Genomic DNA, 21,591 nt, shown 5'->3' on the forward strand with positions numbered 1-21,591 from the left:
GTTCTTTCCTAAGCCTCGTCTCTAAAATTGTATTCAAACAAAAACTAGTGCTTCTATATTTTTTTTTACATATTCCAACAGTGTCACTCCTGATGTTCTTGATCATTTAATACAACCTGTCATTTCAAACTGGGATCTAAAAAAAACAGGATTAGCTACTTCAAGTCCCGGCAAAAGCAAACACTATACAACCTATGTGAATAAAGGAACTTATCATGCAGATATCTGATTTGTACTTCTACAAACTATTAATACCCGAGCATATGTGAAACTCAGAGGTTAAATGAGAAACTTAATGGTTTGGGAAAAACATACATTTTACTAGAAATTCTTCTCTGCGTTAAATATTGCCTCGTATTCTTCTATCAATACCTTGATAAAGAATGATTGTAGAGCAGTACTTTCGGCAACCTGACGCAAGCATGAATGAGGCCCCAATATATTAACCGCGAAAGGGAATTTTGAGTCAAGTTTTGAGCGAATATTTGTTTTTACACATTTCAGCAGGGGATTCTTAAGATAATTTTTACACAGAAGACATCATTAATCTGAAGTAACTTACTATCTACTTTATATCATATGAGGCTAATGCGTTGGCATAAGATGTATGTTCTTTACAACTATTTCATTTTTTGTAGCAATGCAGGGAAAACAAATAATTTTCTAATCTACCACGATAAATAGAACTTTGATGAAGAGAACGTGATTTCGTTTAACCAACCAAAATACACATAGTTATTCGAAAATCGTCTGTTTGACAGTTCTACCCTATTCTTTTTAATTGCTTAATGTAAACATTTTCTTTACCATCAGCTTGGCATTAATTTTAATTAAAACGGCTACGTACTCCGAAACAATAGTTCGATTAGTTCAAATTCGCCCGCCTTATTTTCCTTGGTCACACTTTAGCTGACGACATTTCCAGGCATGTCCAGGCTAATGTTGTTCTGCATGGGATTATTTCGTCTGTTTGTGAATGTAGGTTCAGGACTTGTCCTTCTGCTTTTTTTTTAATGTAGAAACAAGTCTTTTCTGGGTGTATATCTGTGTATGTGTGTGTTCGAGTGTCAATGCAAATGCTGTTCTGAAATTATTATTGGGTTAGAGAGAAAGGAACAGAAATTGAATACAGAATAATTTATACGATTCTACTAATGGTACGACTAATGAGTCAAAGAATGTCAACTAGCCAACAGTCAGATGCGAGTCTGCGTCTATAATGCGGAGTTTCTCTGTGAGCGATGTGATTAGACATTCTTTGTGCAAGGAGCCGCCGCGTGCAGTGTTTCTCGTCAGACTCGTCGTCATTATTATCGCTCTTGTATTAAACTGGACTCCGTTCGTATAAGGTGCTGTGAGCTTGTGCGAAATAGTGACGGCTAATACCTCATACGCAAAAACTCGATCGTGCACAATCAGTGGATATCATCATCGTCGTCTCGATCACCGTCATTGGAAGTAGCCTACCTGTCTGATAGTGCATTCTAGAGTGCAGTTCAGCATAACGGGGGAGGATGGGTCCACTTCCAGCTGCTGTGGAACGCTGCATTAATTCGGTACATAGCATTAAAATATTATTCCAACAACTGACATTAATGTATCATTCACCACATCGATGTTAATAAGTATCGTTACTGTGAGTCAGAGTATTAATAGAAATAAAAAAACAACTTGGTCTCGGCTAGCTATTTCATTAATTGTCAAGTCTGTGTTAGATTTCTATCGCGGAATAATTGATATCATCATACGCATAAACAGAACCTATTTATTGCAAGGAGATCTCCCACGATCTTGTTCAAACATAGATCGGTATAATATCCTTATGCAAATGAATCGCTTGCTAGGTCTAATGGGATATGACGCATCTACGATAGGGTAATTTTTCATGATTAAGTTCATACAAGTCATTTGTCTAACTTCACTTTACCACAAATCTAGTAACCGTGCTCTGTCCACTCTATACAAACGTGGGATGTTGATTAAGACTAAATTGTTTTTAAAGTTATTACACTACTTAATCAAATTTTTTAATTCCTGCGTCCAGAGCATATATAAACATATATACGGGAGAACTAAACAGAAGAAAGCTGCGGCATAATGAGAAGTCAAAAAAGATGTTGCATTTCAACATAGATATGCTGCAACAGCAGCTTAGCTAAAGTATAGAATTACGTGTTACTTTCGAGGCCGCGACAGTGAATAGACATGGCTTTGAAAAAAGAAAGAGGGTATGAGGTAATGCTGTTGTAAATAAATTGCTCGCTTTTCATGTTCGATTCAGACTCACTCAAACTTCATCAATCTCAAAATAAAAAGAGGTGGCGTAACCTAAACGGTGTTAGAGTTTATCGGACAAGATTGAGATTGCGATTTTTCAGCGAACACGCTTAGTTTTGCGATATTATATTAAACTTCATCGTAAGCTATGGAAAATCCATTACATTTATGATGTTCGTACTAGGCCTTTGCCGTCGTAATTCGAGAATGCAGTTATCAAAATTTACTTGGTCAATTGGATACTGTACAAAATACTGACAACAAAAAACGTACAACATCTTTTTCGGATTTTATTGATGAGCTTCAATTAGAAGTGGTATAGTGCGGCTATTCAATTTTGTTATTAGCTTGTACATAATGGGTTACTTTTTGATTGCTTTCACATAAAATCAAATCGTTTAATTACATCTATGTGAGAACAAAGATCGTAGTGGACGGGCGAAAAGAACTTTGCGATTACAAGTATACCCACCAGTTGCGCATGAAAAAGCCCGTAAGGTAATATTAGAAAAAAGTATCAAAAGCGAAGCGGCCAAAAGAACTATCTCCATGCGTAAAGGGTTTTTTTTACGAAGATCGCCGCAAACATTTCTATTTTGAGAGAATTACTTCTATTGTAAACGACTATGGTTCAATGTGTTATTATGTATTAGGATGTTTAACTAAAAGTCTTTGACGGATTGATACATCAGAGTTACCAGTACATGCAGAAAGCCCGCGCCGACATCAAGCGTGTGACGCAACAGTACCGTGGCCTTATTCCAAAAGCAGAAACCTTCATCTTCAACAATGGCAGTTCCAAGGAGCTCGTGTGCCTCGATGGTAGGTTGGACCAGAAATGACAAGACTCTCAATCATTGTTTTTTGCTTAGCGTGACATAGATTGGTATAATTCAAGTAGAATGATGCAAACGTTTATATTAGCAAATTCATAGCATTATTCAGTATATTACGAATTTATATTATGTAACATTATATCATTTGGGTGAATATTAGACATGTCTTCAGTGACGTGAAAGGTGCGTTAAGGGTTACGCTGTGAAAAAGCAAATCCTGCTCAAACACAAAATAATATATATAGCTGCACGACTCCTTGCAACACACACACAAATTACGTGACAGTTTTCGACAACTGTGTCAGTACCAACTTAACAACCAACCCGACTCCATACAATCTAAATCGTTGTGTTATTTTTTGAAATAGTTAAAAAAGAAGTCCTGCTCAACACGGTTTTACTACACTTGGGAATTTTCTAGGGACAATTCCTGTTCGATACAAGAACGTAACGTACAACATTCCGATTCGCATTTGGGTCTTGGATATACATCCGTACCACGCGCCCTTTTGTTACGTCTGTCCAACACCAACGATGCAGATTAAAACCTCACAGTACGTGGACGAAAGTGGCCGGGTCTATCTACCGTACCTACACGACTGGAATCGCAACAGCAGCGATCTCATAGGAGTTATACAGGTAGAGGATATGCTGGAAGCCTGAGTGAATCGTAATGAAAGTCTATACGATCACTTTGAAAGGTTTAGTCACTTTGAAAACTTTATCTGCGAATTTCGTATTAAAATTGGCTAGAGGTTCATCGTCTAAAAAGCCAGGTCTGCGTTTTGCGTTACGGAACAACAACGTCGCGTACTGGTTAGCGGTTCACCGAAGCACACAGCTATGTATTTTGGGTAGGATTATCCTATCTGTAAGTGAATATATTTATCCTAATTAAACGTCTGCTTAACTGTGCTACTAAAAGTAACTTCATTGATTACTAAGCATCCCTGGATTCGTTTTTTTCACTTGTTGGCAGACCTACCCAGTGTATGTTTATCTGCCATGCCTCTGTGTACTCTAGTAGAAACATAATTTATGACGAAGAACATGTTTGCTCTATGTGATGATGTATAATCTCGCCACTCACTTACATTCAATACCCTATGAATAGGTGATGATTATGATCTTCGGGGAACAACCCCCAGTGTTCTCCAAAAGTCCAAATGCTCCTGGAAGCTCGCGACCTGCACAATCTAAGCCACAGTCTACGCCCTACCCAAGCTCAACCGGCATGTCTGTGGCATTTCCAATGCCAACCCCCGGTGGTACTGCCATGTACCCCAATAGTACTCCGTCATACAACCCTAATTACAACTCGAATAACAACAACACACTCAGTATAACGGACCAACATATTCGCATAAGCCTCTTGTCAGCTGTGGAAAGTAGAATTACTGACAGGTATGCAAAAGTATTATAATAAGCTTATACGCAGATATTAATATAAACTAAGACTTATATAATGAATTCATACGTTCATTCTTTAATACACCTGAGCGAAATGAATTATTAAAATAGCTTTGGACTCCCATTAAGTGCTTATTTTGTAGAAATGACGCAGAAAGCAAGCTATCCAAAGGACTTAAAACATTTTCAGTAGGCCAAAAATTTTAAGGAATTCGAACATTGCTAAATCAAAAATGCTGTCCTAATTGTATTTTACGCAGAATAATATGGTGTATCTGTGAAACTTATAATTTCACGACTTAGCTTTACTGAGAAGCAGTTTTAGTTTACATTTTCAAAGTCGTAACGTGTTCGGTCAATGTGGCCAAAAACCGTAAACTTTATTATTCTATTTAATTATTTCAGAGCACTTGAATTTGAGCAAAAGTCCAAAGCCGAGGAAGAAGTCCTTCGAAAAACGAATGAAGAGCTACAGGCGGGAAAGCAGAAGTTAGACCGTTATATGTCCGATATGGAAAGAGATTGTAGGGAAATGGAATCAAATCTCACCGTACTGAAAGAAAAGAGTGAACAACTCAAACAGGTAATTTTCGCGTTTTATTTATTTATGACCGCCAAACGGTTTCAACTTTGTGGTAATATAAAATGCATTAGAAGCTCACATGGCCGTAGACAAGCCCACACAGTTAATATGTTTCAAATGTATTGTTTGCTAGATAACTATTGAAAAGGAAATTGATGTGTCGTGTTCACACTTATTTTTGTTTTACAAAACTCTCTTATGTGAAATAACGTTTGCATCCTTTGTTCTCATAGTCAATCGAGCAAATGTCGTGGGATTCGGAAAAAGGGGGTCTTGATGTAGACAACGCTGTTACTCCTACAGCGCCATTATACCGCCAACTTCTTCAGGCGTATGCCGAGGAAAGTGCAGTGGAAGATGCCATCTACTACCTTGGAGAGGGTTTGCGGAAAGGCGTTATTGATCTAGACACCTTTTTGAAAGTAAGTGGAGAAAAATAACAGAAAGAAAAGATGTGCTTGTTATATTATGCGGAATCTATGTACTTCCATCGCGTGGTCGTTACACAGTTCGACATTGTCACATATAATATATGCATTTCTTTTGACTTGATTATTACAATAAGGAACACAAAACAATTTAATTTTTTTGATAGCTTAGTAACTTAATCAGTTAACTTTACCATGTCGGCTATGCATAAAAGCAATAATAATTCCCTACAACTTTCAAGAATGTTAAGCAAAAATGATCCTGAATGAAGCCTGATCCAAAGTAAAATATTGTACATATGTGGTTATTGAGTTTTGATGAAAAAATCTGCAGGGAAATCAATTTTTTACAGTGTCATAGCGCCTAAAATATCTCATCTGCATATACAACAAAGATAAGCACATATGCAATGTTTAGCTCAATGAAGTGATTTATGTGTATATATGTTGTAGATTTGTGTAAAAATTGATTTTACCAAAAATATAGAACTAGCTAGAACTGGAAATATTCAACACCCTATCTACATAATTAGTTAATGTATCTACATAGTCTATCCATGTTTTGTTATTGCTTTATAATATTTCCGTTACAGCACGTGCGTGAGCAATCGCGAAAGCAGTTTATGCTACGAGCGTTGATGCAGAAATGTAGGCAAAAGGCCGGACTTCCGCCTGTCTAAGTACCCAGATGCCATTCTTCTTTTTTGGCCTTTATATAAATAAAGAACGTGGACTTAACGCACGATCTTAACCATTTGTTTCGGTTTAACACAACAATTACAAAATAGAGTTGGAGACTAAATGGTATAGACAGATGTTAAATTAGCAGTAGAAACTATTTAAAGTGACTTCATTGAAGACAATGTACGATGGGATGAAGACGGCTAGAATGAGAAGCTTTTCGGGGGACCGGTGTAGTTAATTTTAAGGAGCCATTATTTCTGCAACAGTAATACTATTTACAATAACTGTTATTAAATCTGTACGTGTTGCTGTCTGCTGAGTACTAAGAAGTTCAGTAAATTGACCTACCCACTACAAAGGAAACAATAATGTTTGAGTGAGGAAAACGAGACTGAAGCATTCATCTGTTTTAACATAAATATTTATATATAACTATAATTATGGCCGCAGTTTCAACACCATCCTTAAAAATATGATTATACACTTGATCTAACGTAATAATAAGCAGTCGGCTTATGTAAGACAGATGGCGTGCGATATAGAAGTGATTATGAAATTAATAAATCTAAGGTATATATTCTAAATGAAATATAAGGCAATACTTGTTTTTTTAGGTACTTTCGACAAAACAGACACCTAAAATTTAAGATTTTGTTACATCTCGGACGTTACGGTAACTCGACACCGAAAATGATGTACCAAAGCATTCTCCTTACCAGCATGCTTATTAGTTTTTTTCTTACCCTATGGTTTTCTTCATTGGCTAAATCATGCACGACAACACTTTTCGTCTAGCAAGGTCCACGACACAAGCATTATATGTAGAACATAGTGTTCAACGCCCTGCAGCTTGTGGCATTATTTTAGTGTTAAGATACAAAATTACCGGAGCTCTATTTATAGTGTACCCCTATACTACTTTAAAATACTCTAAGCATACTCTAATTCAAAAAAGGATTTTTGGGAGATTATTAAACGGCATATGCTCTTCTCTTTCAAGACTATTGCTCAAGACTAAATGTCTTTTTCTGAAGTTATTTAGTCAAGTATATACCTTTGTGGTATTCACTAGATAAGTGCAATGTTCCATTGCAAAAGTAGGTTCCAATCCCCCTAAATCCTTACCTAATACGGTTTTCATCGTAACGATGTCTGTGAATGAAAATTAGTTTGAAAGCTTAAATCACTTTGACGTTTCTTCTCGTAAGTTACATTGTGACATAAGTTTTCTCCTCGTCATCTACGAAGAAATCGCTGCACTTTACACACATGCAAAATACAATGGTATAAGCTAACAAAAGCAAAATCCTGGCGGGTTTGGTAGGTGATTTTACGTGAATAGTCCTTATCATACACGATCGTCCACACATGCCTGCTTTATTTTCTTTTTAGGTCCCGGATTGTGATATTGGTGACAGTCGGAACACAATAGAAGCCGTACGTTTCGTTTTAGCTTTTTCAAATTGCTCGAGCATTGGCTCAGCTTCAAAAACGGGACTCAACCAACCTACTTCTCATAACAGACATTAGAGTAAGCTCTAATTTACTGGATATCTAACGTCAAACTGATAGATTGGCCTATTTCGCTTCGAATATCGAGGCCACGTGCAGGTTCCGTATATTGATCCCAATGTTTCGTACCGGATTAGATTTGTGTGCCGGTTTAATGTGTGTACTTCTTCTGTATTTGTCGACATGCCCGCAGCACGCGTGTCAAATATCCTACGATCGGGGTGTATTACTAATGCGACACGTGTGCGTACAATTTAATATGCAACGAATGCGAAAAACACTGCACGGAATTGGTACTGCAGTGCAACGTTCAACAAGCTAGGCTAGTGAGAGTCACACGTCTATTTGTAGATGGTTTGATTTTCGTTTTTGTGAAAAGGCTGACCATGATCTCCATGAAAGGTCGCTATACGGCGCGTGAGCTGAAAAGAAAGAGCTAAACAGCGAAATCGGATTACAATGGCACAAGGTGCTCAAAATATAGTCGGCCTTCTTAGCTGTCTGGTGGTGCAACTTGTGGTATGTTCGCAGTTAATTATTTAATAGATTATCGTCAAAACTTGATTAGTAGGCTTTTGCTGATCTTGTTTAACTTACATCTCCTGTTTAAACAGTTTGATGAAAGACCAATGCCAATTTTATCTCTCTGCCACTCCTTGAACGAGAAAGATGAAATCGTCGCCTAGAAGGACGTGTGGATCTGAATTCTGTTAAAAATATCGATAGATTAATTAAGCTCTAGGAATACATAAGCTAAGGATGAGCAAGACTAAAAAGGTACGAGCGTTTGCGACGATTGGTGTATATATATATATATATATATATATATATATAATGTCCCAGAAAATATTTATGGCGATTAGTCGAATTTACCTCAAACTCTATTTTGCCGCGCATTCCGAGAGAATTTGGCGAAGATAGTAAAGCTTATTTTCAACAGAAAAGAACATTGCGCACTATTATCGTGATGTGAGAACATATGGGGATACTTAAAGGGCAAAGTCTACGGAAGTAAATCGACGACACTCGAAGATTTCAAAGTCGTGGTTGACCAGGAATACGTCATAACACCAAATAAAATCAAGTTTGTGAATGAATACCGTGTCATTATCGGCACTGTATTGACCAAAATGGTAGAAATTTTAAATATTTGCTATAAAAGGAAAAATAAATTGACTTTATTAAGCATTACTTATTTGTAAATAAAAATTAAGGTTATCATTCAAACTGTGTATACATTGTTGGGACATCCTGTATATATATGTATATATATACATGTATATATATATATAGACATATATTAGGTAAATGTATGTGTAAATGAGCCAATGTTTTGGTAAAAGAAAGCCCTATGTGACCCCGATGATCTGCACTTAAGCAACCTGTGCCAATGGCAAGTCCTTACGTAAAACACACTACCTCGGTTCACAATTGTAGTCAGGGAAGAAACAGCTAATTTTCGGAAGCTAATTGAAAAGCTAAGTAATATCTATACCGGCCTTACTGGTATATGATTTAATCGTGAGTAATTGAAGCTATTATTTAATTCTAGTACTAATAATGTGTTTTAAATCTGCTTTGTACCAAACGCAATTCAAACATGCCATTTTAAAACTACTATGTTGACAATTAAATAAAACTGTAAAGACATTTTTGCCAGACCCGACACAGTAGACGTCTAAAAATATAAATCGAAGCGTATTTAGAAAAACACTGTATATCTATTCGCTAAGTTTTATCTTTTAGAAAATTAAAAGAAAAAAAAGAAAAACTCATCTTTCTTCAGGTTTCAACGCACTTCCATTATGGCGGACATAACGGAAGCGCACAGCTACAACTTTCAAATCTGTTCGGTACGGCGGATAACATGGGCTTGCCATTTAATGATACTCTTCGCTTGTTACGATCTGACAATGATACGGATTCCTTAAATGGAACACCGATATTGAGTTACGCCGCCTATCCACTTGTTGCAGTGGTCCACTACAAGGTAGAGAAACTTATGAGAATATCAAGCATATCGTCAATGTCCGGCAACTCCTTTCACTGAATATATTATAATGAGTTTCATTCGAGCCAACCTTAGACGAAGGCTTCTGTACGAGAAAGGCAGAGGGGTTTTTGAAATCTATTGTTCCTGTAAGGCTTCAAAGTGTATGCAAGCTCTGTTGTTGTCAGTTAGGTATTAGGCCCGATTTGACGTTAAAACGCTCTTTTTACTTTCAGTTTTACGGTTCGGCAGATATCGGTTTACTCATTAATTAGGTCTTTCCTTTTTTGCATGATTATGGTGCATTTTCATTAGTTTGGAGTTCACGTTACCATTAAAACAACATCGATTACTCTGTATGTGGAGTGCCTAACTCTGCTTGGCTGTTTCTTCTACATAAATACTTAGCGTCCATTGTCTTCTTTGTGCAGATAAGCACCTTACGTAACCTGTTAACAATCCCATTCCGATTGCTTACGTTACCCGTGGATGTGGCTCGTGCTGTTTGGAGAACAAAGGAAGCACTTCAGAGGCCTGTCGACGCGACAATGTTGGGTCAACTGCACGACGATCTACACAAACTAAATGCCACTTCCTTGCCCAAAAAAGATAGCTCGTAGAAAGCTTGTCGATCGAATAACCCAGTCATCAAAACACCTTATATTTGGATTATCACTTATGTTGGGGTATTTTTAGTCATTAGAACTCTTAATGGGTTCATAAGAATCGAATTCCAAATTAGCCAAGATTTAACAGTTCTTGTCATATATCTGCATCTGATAGATGCGGAGAAAAGCAACTCATACCAAGAATATCAGTTTATAGTAAATCGATTTTGATATATATGATGTGCCTATAGCACTGCATCTGTAGGCGATGAGTCGACCTAATGGAAACCAAAACATCTATTTCAAACTCAGCTATGAATCCACCTGGTATATATGTATATTCAGATGTATCCCCACAGGGAACGTCTAATTTATAAATAAATGTTTGTACTTCTGAATATAAAAAGCAATATTTCTAATCGAATCATGTGTCGTTATCTCAGTGCATGTTAGTGAAACACTTTCTCTTGTGAGTTATTTTCTAAATGACACCTTTTAGGTTTGCCATGTAATAGGTCAAGGCTTCTTTTCTAACTACTGGCTTCCTTGAACCAATAAATAGACATTTTTATACATGTCTACTAGTCCCTGAAGCATTTACCGTTTCGTTGAAGATAGCCATGTTAAAGGATTGTATTCATTTGAATGAAGTGTTCAGCTTCGTTATGCCTACAGCTTACAAATATACGAACTGGTATAGAAAAGGAGAAATCAAGCAACTAGCATTATTTAACAAGATGACACCGTATTACAAAATAGCCCACGTAGTTTTGTAAAATTATGCGATTACCCAACTATATAAAAGCGATAAGGCTTGATTAAGTCATCAACATGCGTGTTCAACACGCACAATTTATTTCTTGTTTTTTAAAGTTTCAATGATCATTTATATAATAAGACACCTAATTTATAAAATCGGTACTAACCATAGCAGTAGCAGAACAATTTGCAATATCTACATGATACGGCGACATTGCCGTAGTGCGATAATTATCTAGCTCCTGGCTAACTCCATACATAGGTCGCTTATTTTTTCGTTGGAGGTTCCTGGTCCTGTAGCGCTGATCGGATACCAACTTTTTTCAATTCCTCAACGAGATCACCGTTTTTATGCATATCCATGATAATGTCGCAACCACCGACAAACTGTCCATCAATGTAGACCTAGAAAAAAATATCTTTTGCCAAATTTGGTAGTCTGTTCAGCGCTTTTATCCAGTGATATTTGACCTAGATATCACACGTTTTTCACATAAAATGTTGGACCTTTCAGCACCTATGTACCCAATATATAATGTCTAAAGTTGCAGTTCGTATTTTCGTATGTTGCAAATAAAGTCTTTTCTGAATGCTGACTAAATCATTCCAACGCTTTTGGAAATTCCGTATAACATTGGGTATCGAACCTTGGACCTACAACTATTAAATCCTACTCTGCATCCATAACAAGTGGTAAATATGTGCCTTAAATTATATGTTGGTAAACACTGAATTTATTTCGATGCTACAATACCTCTAACTAGCAAAATCAATTCAATCAATTCAAGAAATAAAAGTACTGCCGAAATGGAGCACATCGCTGCCCATAGAACCATGACCAAATGCAAAACTATAATTGTTAAAAAAACCTCTCAGAAAACATCTTTTAGAAAATAACGGATGCTTACTAGAATAATAACAATTGTTTCTCAGTTATTCATTATATTTATATATCTAATCTAACATTTGTATTACGACCGACACAATCTGTTTGAAAATTCAACCCTTTTTTAATTTAGGTTACATGATATCGAGTGAGGGTCCGCTAGCGAAAACGACGCTGAAATATTTGTAGATCTACTCGAATCCCAAGCTGAGTCCAAAAGAAGAGATCAATCTTTAAATCGAATAGCAGTCATAAAGACATATTTGGAAAAACAACTTCTCAGACGTCACACGGGTGGCTAAGTTTGTTATCTAATTATATGCACACCTGCCTTTCATTATTTCGACAATGTAACCAGTTCTAACCTGAGGAATAGTTGGCCATTGCGAAAAATCCTTGATTTCCTGTCGTAAGCTTTCGTCTTGAAGGACATCGTACGCATCAAAGGGTACATTATGCATTTTCATCACCTGTACGACCGCATTGCTGAAACCGCAACGAGGCTCTGAAACCAATTCAGAGCACATATGACAAGCACTTGAAACAGCTTAACCTATCAATAAGTTCAAGAGACAGGACATCGTGCGCCTGATATGATGTTTGCAGTGTACGCAGGTTTCGAGAAAAACATTTTATAATTTTTCATCATCTGTAAAAAAAGGTCATATGCATACTACGATATGGGTATCCGCGGGTGGTCGTGAAATAAAAGGTAGAACAGCTAAAGAAAAACGTGACACGAAAGAATAATCGACTATATTATAAAAACAAAATGACTAAATTTTGGGCTATGGTTCAGTGAATTGAAAATTGTCTTCTTTTCAGTTATACTGGTACTCCTTTATGTTCTAAAAGGAATCATTTTAACAACAAGTAAGTAATGCATTACAGATCACTACAAGTGAACAAGGCTTCTGAGAGTATCATTCAGTTCATTTTATCTGTATTCCGAATTAACAAATTTCTTCACAATACAATGTACGACGCTTAGAAAAGTAAAAAGCTATTGAACGCATGATTTTAGAACTACTTGCATCCTAAAATGTTGTTCTTACCATCAGGTACTCCTTTCATGAACACAACTACTTTACTCTTTTTTACCATATTCTCGATGTGTTTATGTTTGGCCTCGGTGGCGAAACATCGCACACCCTGGGTTACAATTTTGCGTAGATACATTATCTGCGCTACTCGTTCTTTTTCTACCGGCACAGAACTGTTAGCATAAACGATCTGAATGTAATATTCGGATTTTGATTCTACTGCTCCAAGTTCGCTTCCTTCGAGTTATCAGTATATTTCCGCACGATTGGACTGTCGCGAGAAGAATTTCGCTAGGAAATGTGTGCCATCTAAAACCACTGATCAGTAAAAAAAATAGCATCATTATGGGAGCTTATTTGAGTGTCGTATTCCGGATACATTTATACTATTAACGGGCAGTTAAATATAATAAGAAATTAAGTTTTGTTATTATGTTTGAAAGGGTTCGAGGTACGTCCGAAATTTACAAGCCCTAGATACCTGCTAAAGACTGATGCATGTAATATCAAAAAGGGGGGTAGTCCCTGTCAACAGCCGGAAGGCCTGTATAACGTCGATATAATGTGATGTTTGGTTGATGTGTATTCAATTTTAATACTACAATAAATTCGCCTATTGACAATTATTGGTTACCGATTAGAAAGGAAAATTAAAGAAAACTGATTCAAGCTGGGGTAACGAAGACTACAGAAGTGCTCCCTACAGCAAGGTCGAGTAGATAGGAGTATACTAGTGAACAATTGTTATTGAGGTTTCGGCAACCTGTGTCTATGTATGTGTTTCATATGCCTGCCTGTGTGCGGCGGCAGTGCATCTGTAATGTATTTATTAGTCATTAGCCGCAAGGAGTGACCCCACACCGAAAAAAAAAAACGTTTCTAACGAATTACTCGCCGTAACCGATTGTCGTCGAGGAATCATCTTCATCAACAGCAAAACAATAAGGTTTATGACTCTTTCATGTCAATAATAGCTTAGTGAGTAACCAAGTTGTGATTACGATATAATTCGGATTCCCTTAGATGCTAGTACACTGTAATGGTAGGAAGAAAAGCAGAACGAGCTAAAGCAATGGAAAATACGCCCATTCGTGAAAACTATAGACTGGGTATCTACAAATTGAGCATTAGTTTAGTATAATGCGGCTTAAGTCCGCTCGTTCTATAAACATAATAATAATAATAATAAGGGATCGTTTTGCAGTAATAAACGAAACACTAAAGCGATGTAAATTAAGCAAGTTCAAATAGGTGGGCATTCCTGTTTGAGCAATTTTGCACGATTTATATATATATATATATATATATATATATATATACAAACGCAATAGTCCTGGTGTGTGCGTCTGCTTTGTGCGATAAATACGATAACAGTTAATATAACAAAATTTGATCATCGAAGTAACTAGTAAGCTAAATTGCAAAGCTCTCTTACCACCATAATATTTTCAGATTATATATAATATCAATGGTTCTGACACTTTGTGCGCACGTGCTCAATATTATTTCCCTTTATATATATACATTTTGCTTAATTTATATGAAAAGTAAACTGGTTATGAAAAATGCACCCATAGCGTTGCTGTACGCATCGATTCATGTACTTGATAAACATGTTGACTATTTTTGATGTACACGGGCTATCTGCTCCCACCCTGTTAATACGATAATCAATTTACTTTCACGTGAAATTGTGAAAATACGCTCTTTTAAAATCGACAATTCACGCGGTACAACCACTTAGAAAGGATATTGAAAACTGATTATTGTTAATCTTATCAGTAATTTATTATGCAAACTCTTTTCTATGCGGTAGGAAATCTTCGATTGGGCCAAGTAAATGGTGTAAGTCATTGGCTGGGTACCTGGTTTGTATGTGGCACTTGGCTTTAAATGCATATCTCCATGCATGACTCTTCATTGCTTTCGTGTCGAAAATGCCGAGCTCAAATCGACAAATTTTTCTTCGTGAAACCTAATAAATTATTTCGTTTTACCTCAGAAAGAACATGCTGTTTCTGACCTAAGTTACTCAATGAAGAACGGCGTATATGCATGCATGGAACCGAGTCGATTTTTGGCGGACAGGTGAAAATCTAAAATTCCTTTTAGGAAGGCAAGTTTGATCCTATCTAGGGATTCGAGGTGCCGTTAAGTAGTTTCTCCAGTTGGCTCAGTGACGTTTACAACAGAAGGCTTTATGGGCTTTAAATCAATGGAAGAAACCCGAGAGTCTTGAATGTTCTCTCTTCGATATGCGCTCCGAACAAGTTCACGCTTGGCGATTTCCAAATATGTGCAACGTTTTATTTAAAAGTTTGGCTATTTCATCAATTTTCATCCGGGCCGGAGAAAATAACATTGCAAATGACCCTTGCAAAAATGTAAAGTTCCAATTTTCAGTAAAGGTTGTTTAGAGGGATGAAGCTACGTTTAAATTGAATTCATCAACATAATCTACCAGACAACTGTAAATCATCATGTTGCGCAAAGACACCACGTAAATTTACTAGAAGTTACAGTCTGATGCAGCATCTCACGCAAATAGTTGGGTTCCTTCTCCTTTGACAATACAAACTTATGCCAGTTTAGTACGACAATTTGTATTCCTAAGCATACAGAAAGACTTTGATCCAAATGGCAAACTTTATTTCCAACAGAACTGAGCTGTTACATACTATGACTGTGATGTGAGACCATATCTTAATGAGAACCTAACAAACAGGTGAACTGGAAGAAGCCCTTATAGGCAAATTTGCCCGTTCCCGGATCTGACAACAATAAGTTTTCTTGTGGAGGTACATTAAAGGTACAGTATACACCAGAAAGCCGACGACACTGAGGCTTAAAAACCACACTTTGGCAAGAATGCTAATGTTCGTTAAAGTTTCGACCAAATCGATAAACAACTGGTAAATTTAATGTAGGCCTGTAATGAGCTTTAAGCAGCGCGATATGCGTTCACCTTCGAATAAGCTAGAGCTAATTTTGTTGCTTGATACTATCGGGGCATACTCCTTGGGCACTCGTGATCCCACCATGATCTGTTTGCCCTTACCTTCACCTTTTCTGTGTGTAAAAAAGAACGTTGCATGATTTTAATTGCACGAAAATACTGAGACGGTTATAGGTTCTATACAGTCTTGCCCCAGTTCATTCAATATGGACTTCTCTTTTTGTTTAAGTATTTATTTACACCCGCTTTGACCTCTGTTCTGACTAAAAACGTGCTGAGTATTTACTTTCCCTTCGCTGAATTCATAATATCTACCAAGAATCTAACTTTTATTTCAGTTATCTTCGTCGTGAATACTTCTACAACTGAGGTGTTTGTTGGTACGATACAAGTTGGAAGTGAGGTATAGGTTTCCACGCAGTATCCCTGGTCGTCCCGTATATCCAAAATCATAGTTTTCTACCGGCCCGCTTGCATATCAAACCTTCCATCCTACTGTATGCACTGCTAGGATAGTAGATACTGAATGCCAAAGCATACTAACTATAGCCATGAGATAAATTCTATCTCTGTCGAATATGAACAGCGTGAGCAGAAATAGAGAAAACGCCAGAGTGGAGATTTTTAGATCAAATTATCATTTTTTGTAATGAATTAATCCAAATACATAAAGTTGTCACTAATTAAAGAAACCTTTTTCCGAGACAAATGGCTAAAAGGGATCATACATACATATATATACACCCTATTACATAACCTAATTATTGAAAATTTAGTTTTTGTTTTCAGCCACAGCTACCTCCAAACATTGTAGCGCTCACTATTATTGATTGCAACATATCTTGCATTGTAAATTATTATTGGACAACAATTCACATCGTCTTAGGTTATCTCAAAATAGCTTATGCCTAAGCTCAGACGAGGCTTTAGGGCTAGTAGGAAACTCTGGCCTATCGAAATCCCATTTCGACTTACAGCTAATGACCTGATATGTAAACAGTATGTACTATAATTGTTTACTACACAACACGCTCTACGCCTTTACTGAACGTTTATCATACGAACTTTATTGAATCGAGTCAAATTTTTTTTTTAATTATAGCTATATGTATTGTGAATCTAACTATTTACTATTTTTTAAACGATTAGCATTTGAAAATATTTCTATATTGAAAAAGAAGAACAGATACTGAGTATGAGTTCTATTAATAAAAAATAGTGATAATAAGGTGCCTTCGCGTTTATTTTAAGCGTGTACAATAATCGCTGTACGTAGTCGCTCCCGATGGGAGGTCTTTTCCTTAAATGTCAGATAATAATAATAATAATAATAAAGAGACGTTTGAAGAAATAAACTAAAATATATTGTGTTCACGGCTGCTCAGATGAGTTTTCTAATAGCAGAATGCGAGGCAGAGAACTTTTGTGCCGAAGACTTGGTGGAGCGCTTTGCGTGGCGAACCCTTGGTCCACAGAAAGATGACCGTTTCGACGCCAAAAGTCTTGAAGAGGCTTTCAGGGGCGAAATTGAACAGTTAAGGCTCGAGTACGACCATCGGTGAGTGTCGACCGCTATTTAAATAGCAGACCCTTTCTGAAATCATGCAATCTATAATATCCAGGATTTGAAACGGACCTCGCGAAAAGCGAGTGATATGTACACCTCTATATAGAAAGAATATTTGCCGGTCAATCAGTCGCCGTTTCTATGTTCTTTTGTTTACATATTTAGGGAAAAACGATGCCAACGATTAGAAAAAGACTGCAGTGATGAGATGGAGAGGCATTGGAGACGTGTTGAGGATCTGCTCGACAAGAATAAGCAAAGCCAACGCACGTACAAAAACCTCGACACACATATAGGACGCGTAGCTGCCAAAGTCGTTTATCTTGGTGACCTACTAGAGTCTGTGAACACACCGAGAGCTCGCGCCGAGGAAGCCGAAAAGTTGATGCTAAAATTCGCCGACTTCCAGAGTGAGGTCAGCGACGTTCCGCTGTCAAAGCAGAATATCTATGAAAATTCTGACTTAATTCAAAAGCTGCATCTAATCGCGCAAGAACTTCCCTCTGGAGGCAAATTCGACGAGGCGAAAGCTCGCATAACAACGAAATACTCTCAGATCGAAAGCGATCTTATTGACGAATTTCGAAATGCCCATGAGATTGGCGACGTGGAAAAGATGATTCAACTTGAATCAATCCTTGCTCACTTTAAGGGCTTCCAAACATGCGTCGACACATTCATAACGGATGCCCAACGTGGCGCATACATAAGATCCGATGTGTTCCAGGATATTATACCTCTGTGTAGGAACACGCAAAATCTAGTTGTTCAGGTGTTTAACAACCCTAACCAGATAATGGCGAAATTCATCACCCACGTGTATACAGTAAAACTACAAGATTACATTACGATACAACTTCAAGTGAACGACAGAGGAGACTACCTATCGAAGCTTCTTTTGATGCATACGAGTACAGAGAAACTCTCTGAGGAGTTGACAAAATTCAAGATTGACTATTCATTGCTTCAGAAACTTTCAAGGCAGATATTTCAAAAGGATCTAGATGGGTATATTAACGTCGAGATGCAATTTCTCCGCGAGCGTCTCGACCATTTGCTCAAGCGATATTATGAAGATCTAGATCACGTGAAGCGTTCGGCGGGAGCATTACAAGACCTGCGACGAGATATGCAGGCGTTCATCAAGCCCTTAGCCAACATCAATATTGCTCCTGTTGCCGAAGATTTTGGTGGGGAAACATTTCTCTCGGAAACACTAGCGGCTAATATGTTGCAAGAGCTGCGTCAATCGCTAGGAAGGTGCCGAGTGTTATCGCGTCAGTCTGACCGATCGAAGAACGCCTGCCAGATTTGGCATTGTTTGCAGTCACGTCTCTGCGTCGAGCATATCCAATACGCGCTTGACCTAGGCCTCCGTTGCATTCCGCTGAGCGAAACAAAAGCTGAACCCCGGCTTACATTCCTCGACTGTGTCAGGGAATGTAACACGATGGTTCATCTACTGGACGACCTGTTCTGCAAGAGTGTCGCACCGCTGATCGCTTCGAGTCCCGAGTACGGCACGCAGTTACAGAAGAAGCGTGAGTGCTTCGAGCTAATGGAGCAAAAAATGCAACACGGCATCGAGCTCTGTCTACAAGCTATGATGGGTTGGATCCGGGAGCTGCTTAACGAGCAGCGCCGTACTCCGATGAACCCGACGGAGACCAGCTCGAGCCCAACTTGTGCCCGGGTCTGTCGCTATGTCAATGACTGCACAAGCCACATCCAGCGGAATCTCGACGGGCAGAATTGCATTGCCGTTTTAACAGAATTCGGCATTCAGTTCCACAGAGCGATCTACGAACACATTCTGACAATGCAGTACGATCCACACACAACTGCCTACATTATCATGTGCGATGTTAGCGAATACAGAGCCTGCGCGCGGCAACTACCCGCCTTTATCGATCGTCTTTTCGAAGTGCTGTCGATTCTCGTCAACCTTCTTATGACACCGCACAATAAACTGCAGGATCTCTTGAACAGCCACGCGTTGAAACAACTCGACCCACAGGTGCTGCAAAGTTTTGTTGAGCTACGAACCGATTGTAAACAGGAGCGTCTTGTACAGACCTATTTCAAGGCTCGCAAGTAATACGCAGCATTAAACGAATTATTATCATGTGACAACTGTATAAGTGCAATAGGTATTGTCAGGATAACTATCAATTAATTGTTGTTTTCCTAATTATATTTCATACTAATAGAAGATATCTTAATGCAAGTACTAGTCTCCATCTTCAAACTAGTAAGTTCTTTTTTTTGTTCATGTAACGCTTCTAAATTTTATGAAGTATCTTAAATACTTCATAAAATTTAAGAATATTTGTTGCTCCACTTAGATAGAAAAGAGTTCGCGTTGCAACAGTTTAGATTGTTCGCCGCAATCTGTCAGCAGTGTGTAAAAAATTCTTCTTTTCAAGCTTATTTGCAAGTTACGAAAAGTCAACAAGTACCAAGAGGTGACCTATGTTGCGAAGGTTATTGTTAAAATATTTTTATTTCGAGACATCTCCCGCCACTACACGATTTTTGGCAGGTTACCTTTCTCGGCTGTTTCTTTAGCAACTCAATTACTTGTTGCAAGCTATTGCAATACACATGAAACAGTCAGATATGCTCAATAATACCATTGCCGCGATACAGGTCGGTATTGGTTAAAAGGCAAATGTAATTTTGGCAGATGCGAAGAGGTACGTGAAATAAGATAGGTTAATATGTAGCGTTTTATAACTTGTTGTTGCTGACTTCTGGTAGTTACGGACACGTATGCTTAGCTGACAAGAAGTTTGCGGTGCAAATACGTTCGATCCGTATCAAACCTTTGTACCTCTATTTCGAATATGTTATTAGACTGAATGGCTCTAGTTGGCCGCAGATTTTAGAATCTTGTTTCGAAAAGTGTCCGGATGGTTGCTACACCCAGCTGCAAGTAGGATTTAAGAGAAAATTAAATGTAAATTTATAATAATAATTATTATTATCATCGAACTACAGTACACACGAATGCAGCTCCAATTGAAATGAATCAATCATTCTATGGTCAAAGCTACATTAGAAAATTCGCAGTCGTAGCGAACTCAAGTCACGCCAACGCCGTCCCTACCATTAAGGTGCACACATAGGATGTAACACTAGAGGTATAAATATCGATAAACTGTATTTTAGACATCGTTTATTTTATGTAAAAGAGCAAGGCTTATCCTACTGTCAACATAGACGACATGCGAGGAATAAGAAGATAACCGTATTGATTTGATGACTTCAGGTGAGACGGCCCTTATTTGATATTTCATAGTCTGTCAACTAAGCCAGTGAAGGAGAGCTTTTTGACCTGACTTTTAACTTGATTATGGGCTTTGAAGTTTGCACACATTTAAGTTTTCATCTCAATGTTAAATCTTCAAAACTTACTGGGCTAGCACAGGAATATTCGTGCAGTTTTCTAAGTGACGAGAAATCATATTAAAGCAGCGCATTTTCTAAATATTTTTCGTTCATGAGTTCTGAGCGTTCGAAAGAACGGTCTCTTTACTTGAAGCACATTTAGTATAGTACAGTGCGAAGATAAACCTCTATATACAACTCGAGATGTTTGAAGAGGGTATCGACGATATATAGAACACGAGCGTAAAGCAAAACGATATATATTTGACTGTTCTAGTCGCGCGAACAACTCTAGTTGTTGAACCAAATCGCAATTCATCCCACCTAGAGATACAGGAAATAATGCCCTCTGCCCTCCCCCTCCCCCCCGTTTCACCACAGTTGTGATAGTTGCCACCTATCTTCCTATGACCATTTAATTCCCTCAATGAGTAAATGTATGCGTGATTGAATGGATAGGAAAACGTTGCATATGGCTTAAACATCCGAATACGTTATAACATTACTCGATTTGATATTGCTAATTGAGGCAGGAAAGTATTGGAAGTTCATTAAACTTTTAAAGCCTACCGACCCAGTGCAGATAATAAAAAAAATAAGATTCACAGGACTAGAGATGTAACTTTTGTTCGTCGTAATCATTCCTACAAAAATATTTGTTG

General features: G+C 37.7%; 4 protein-coding genes across 5 annotated transcripts in view; 3 read left to right on the plus strand and 1 right to left on the minus strand.

Annotated features, from left to right (window-relative positions):
* The first annotated feature begins 956 nt into the window (after positions 1–956).
* Positions 957–6,812, plus strand: TSG101 (tumor susceptibility gene 101). Of its 2 annotated transcripts, XM_022835892.2 has the most exons (7): positions 957–1,556; positions 2,970–3,099; positions 3,535–3,752; positions 4,228–4,517; positions 4,929–5,106; positions 5,340–5,528; positions 6,128–6,812. In XM_022835892.2, exons 1-7 carry the CDS (start codon positions 1,515–1,517, stop codon positions 6,212–6,214), a joined length of 1,134 nt encoding a protein of 377 aa, XP_022691627.1. In that variant the 5' UTR covers positions 957–1,514; the 3' UTR covers positions 6,215–6,812. The 2 variants fall into 2 exon arrangements, with proteins under 2 accessions (XP_022691627.1, XP_022691628.1); XM_022835893.1 differs by lacking the exons at positions 957–1,556; positions 2,970–3,099; positions 3,535–3,752 and adding an exon at positions 3,759–3,984.
* Positions 6,813–7,970: 1,158 nt separating this feature from the next.
* Positions 7,971–10,752, plus strand: LOC111261968 (uncharacterized). The gene is made up of 3 exons (XM_022835894.2): positions 7,971–8,249; positions 9,517–9,720; positions 10,152–10,752. The coding sequence occupies exons 1-3, from the start codon at positions 8,190–8,192 to the stop codon at positions 10,338–10,340; spliced, it is 453 nt and encodes a 150-aa protein (XP_022691629.1). The 5' UTR covers positions 7,971–8,189; the 3' UTR covers positions 10,341–10,752.
* A 394-nt stretch (positions 10,753–11,146) lies between these two features.
* LOC111261969 (glutaredoxin-related protein 5, mitochondrial) lies at positions 11,147–13,273 on the minus strand. The gene is made up of 3 exons (XM_022835895.2): positions 13,029–13,273; positions 12,339–12,478; positions 11,147–11,492 (listed from the first exon to the last, which is right to left on the minus strand). The coding sequence occupies exons 1-3, from the start codon at positions 13,150–13,152 to the stop codon at positions 11,355–11,357; spliced, it is 402 nt and encodes a 133-aa protein (XP_022691630.1). The 5' UTR covers positions 13,153–13,273; the 3' UTR covers positions 11,147–11,354.
* A 98-nt stretch (positions 13,274–13,371) lies between these two features.
* The window catches only part of LOC111261966 (exocyst complex component 5), a gene marked incomplete in the record, with an annotated part of 8,591 nt that continues 371 nt past the window's right edge, over positions 13,372–21,591 (plus strand). The window contains 3 exon segments of the mRNA XM_022835890.2: positions 13,372–13,962; positions 17,358–17,530; positions 17,705–21,591. Coding sequence (XP_022691625.1) covers positions 17,358–17,530; positions 17,705–19,637 — 2,106 coding nt within the window.

Source organism: Varroa jacobsoni, unplaced genomic scaffold, assembly GCF_002532875.2.
Source record: "Varroa jacobsoni isolate VJ856 unplaced genomic scaffold, vjacob_1.0 scaffold_619, whole genome shotgun sequence".
In the NCBI taxonomy this organism is placed as follows: Eukaryota; Metazoa; Arthropoda; class Arachnida; order Mesostigmata; family Varroidae; genus Varroa; species Varroa jacobsoni.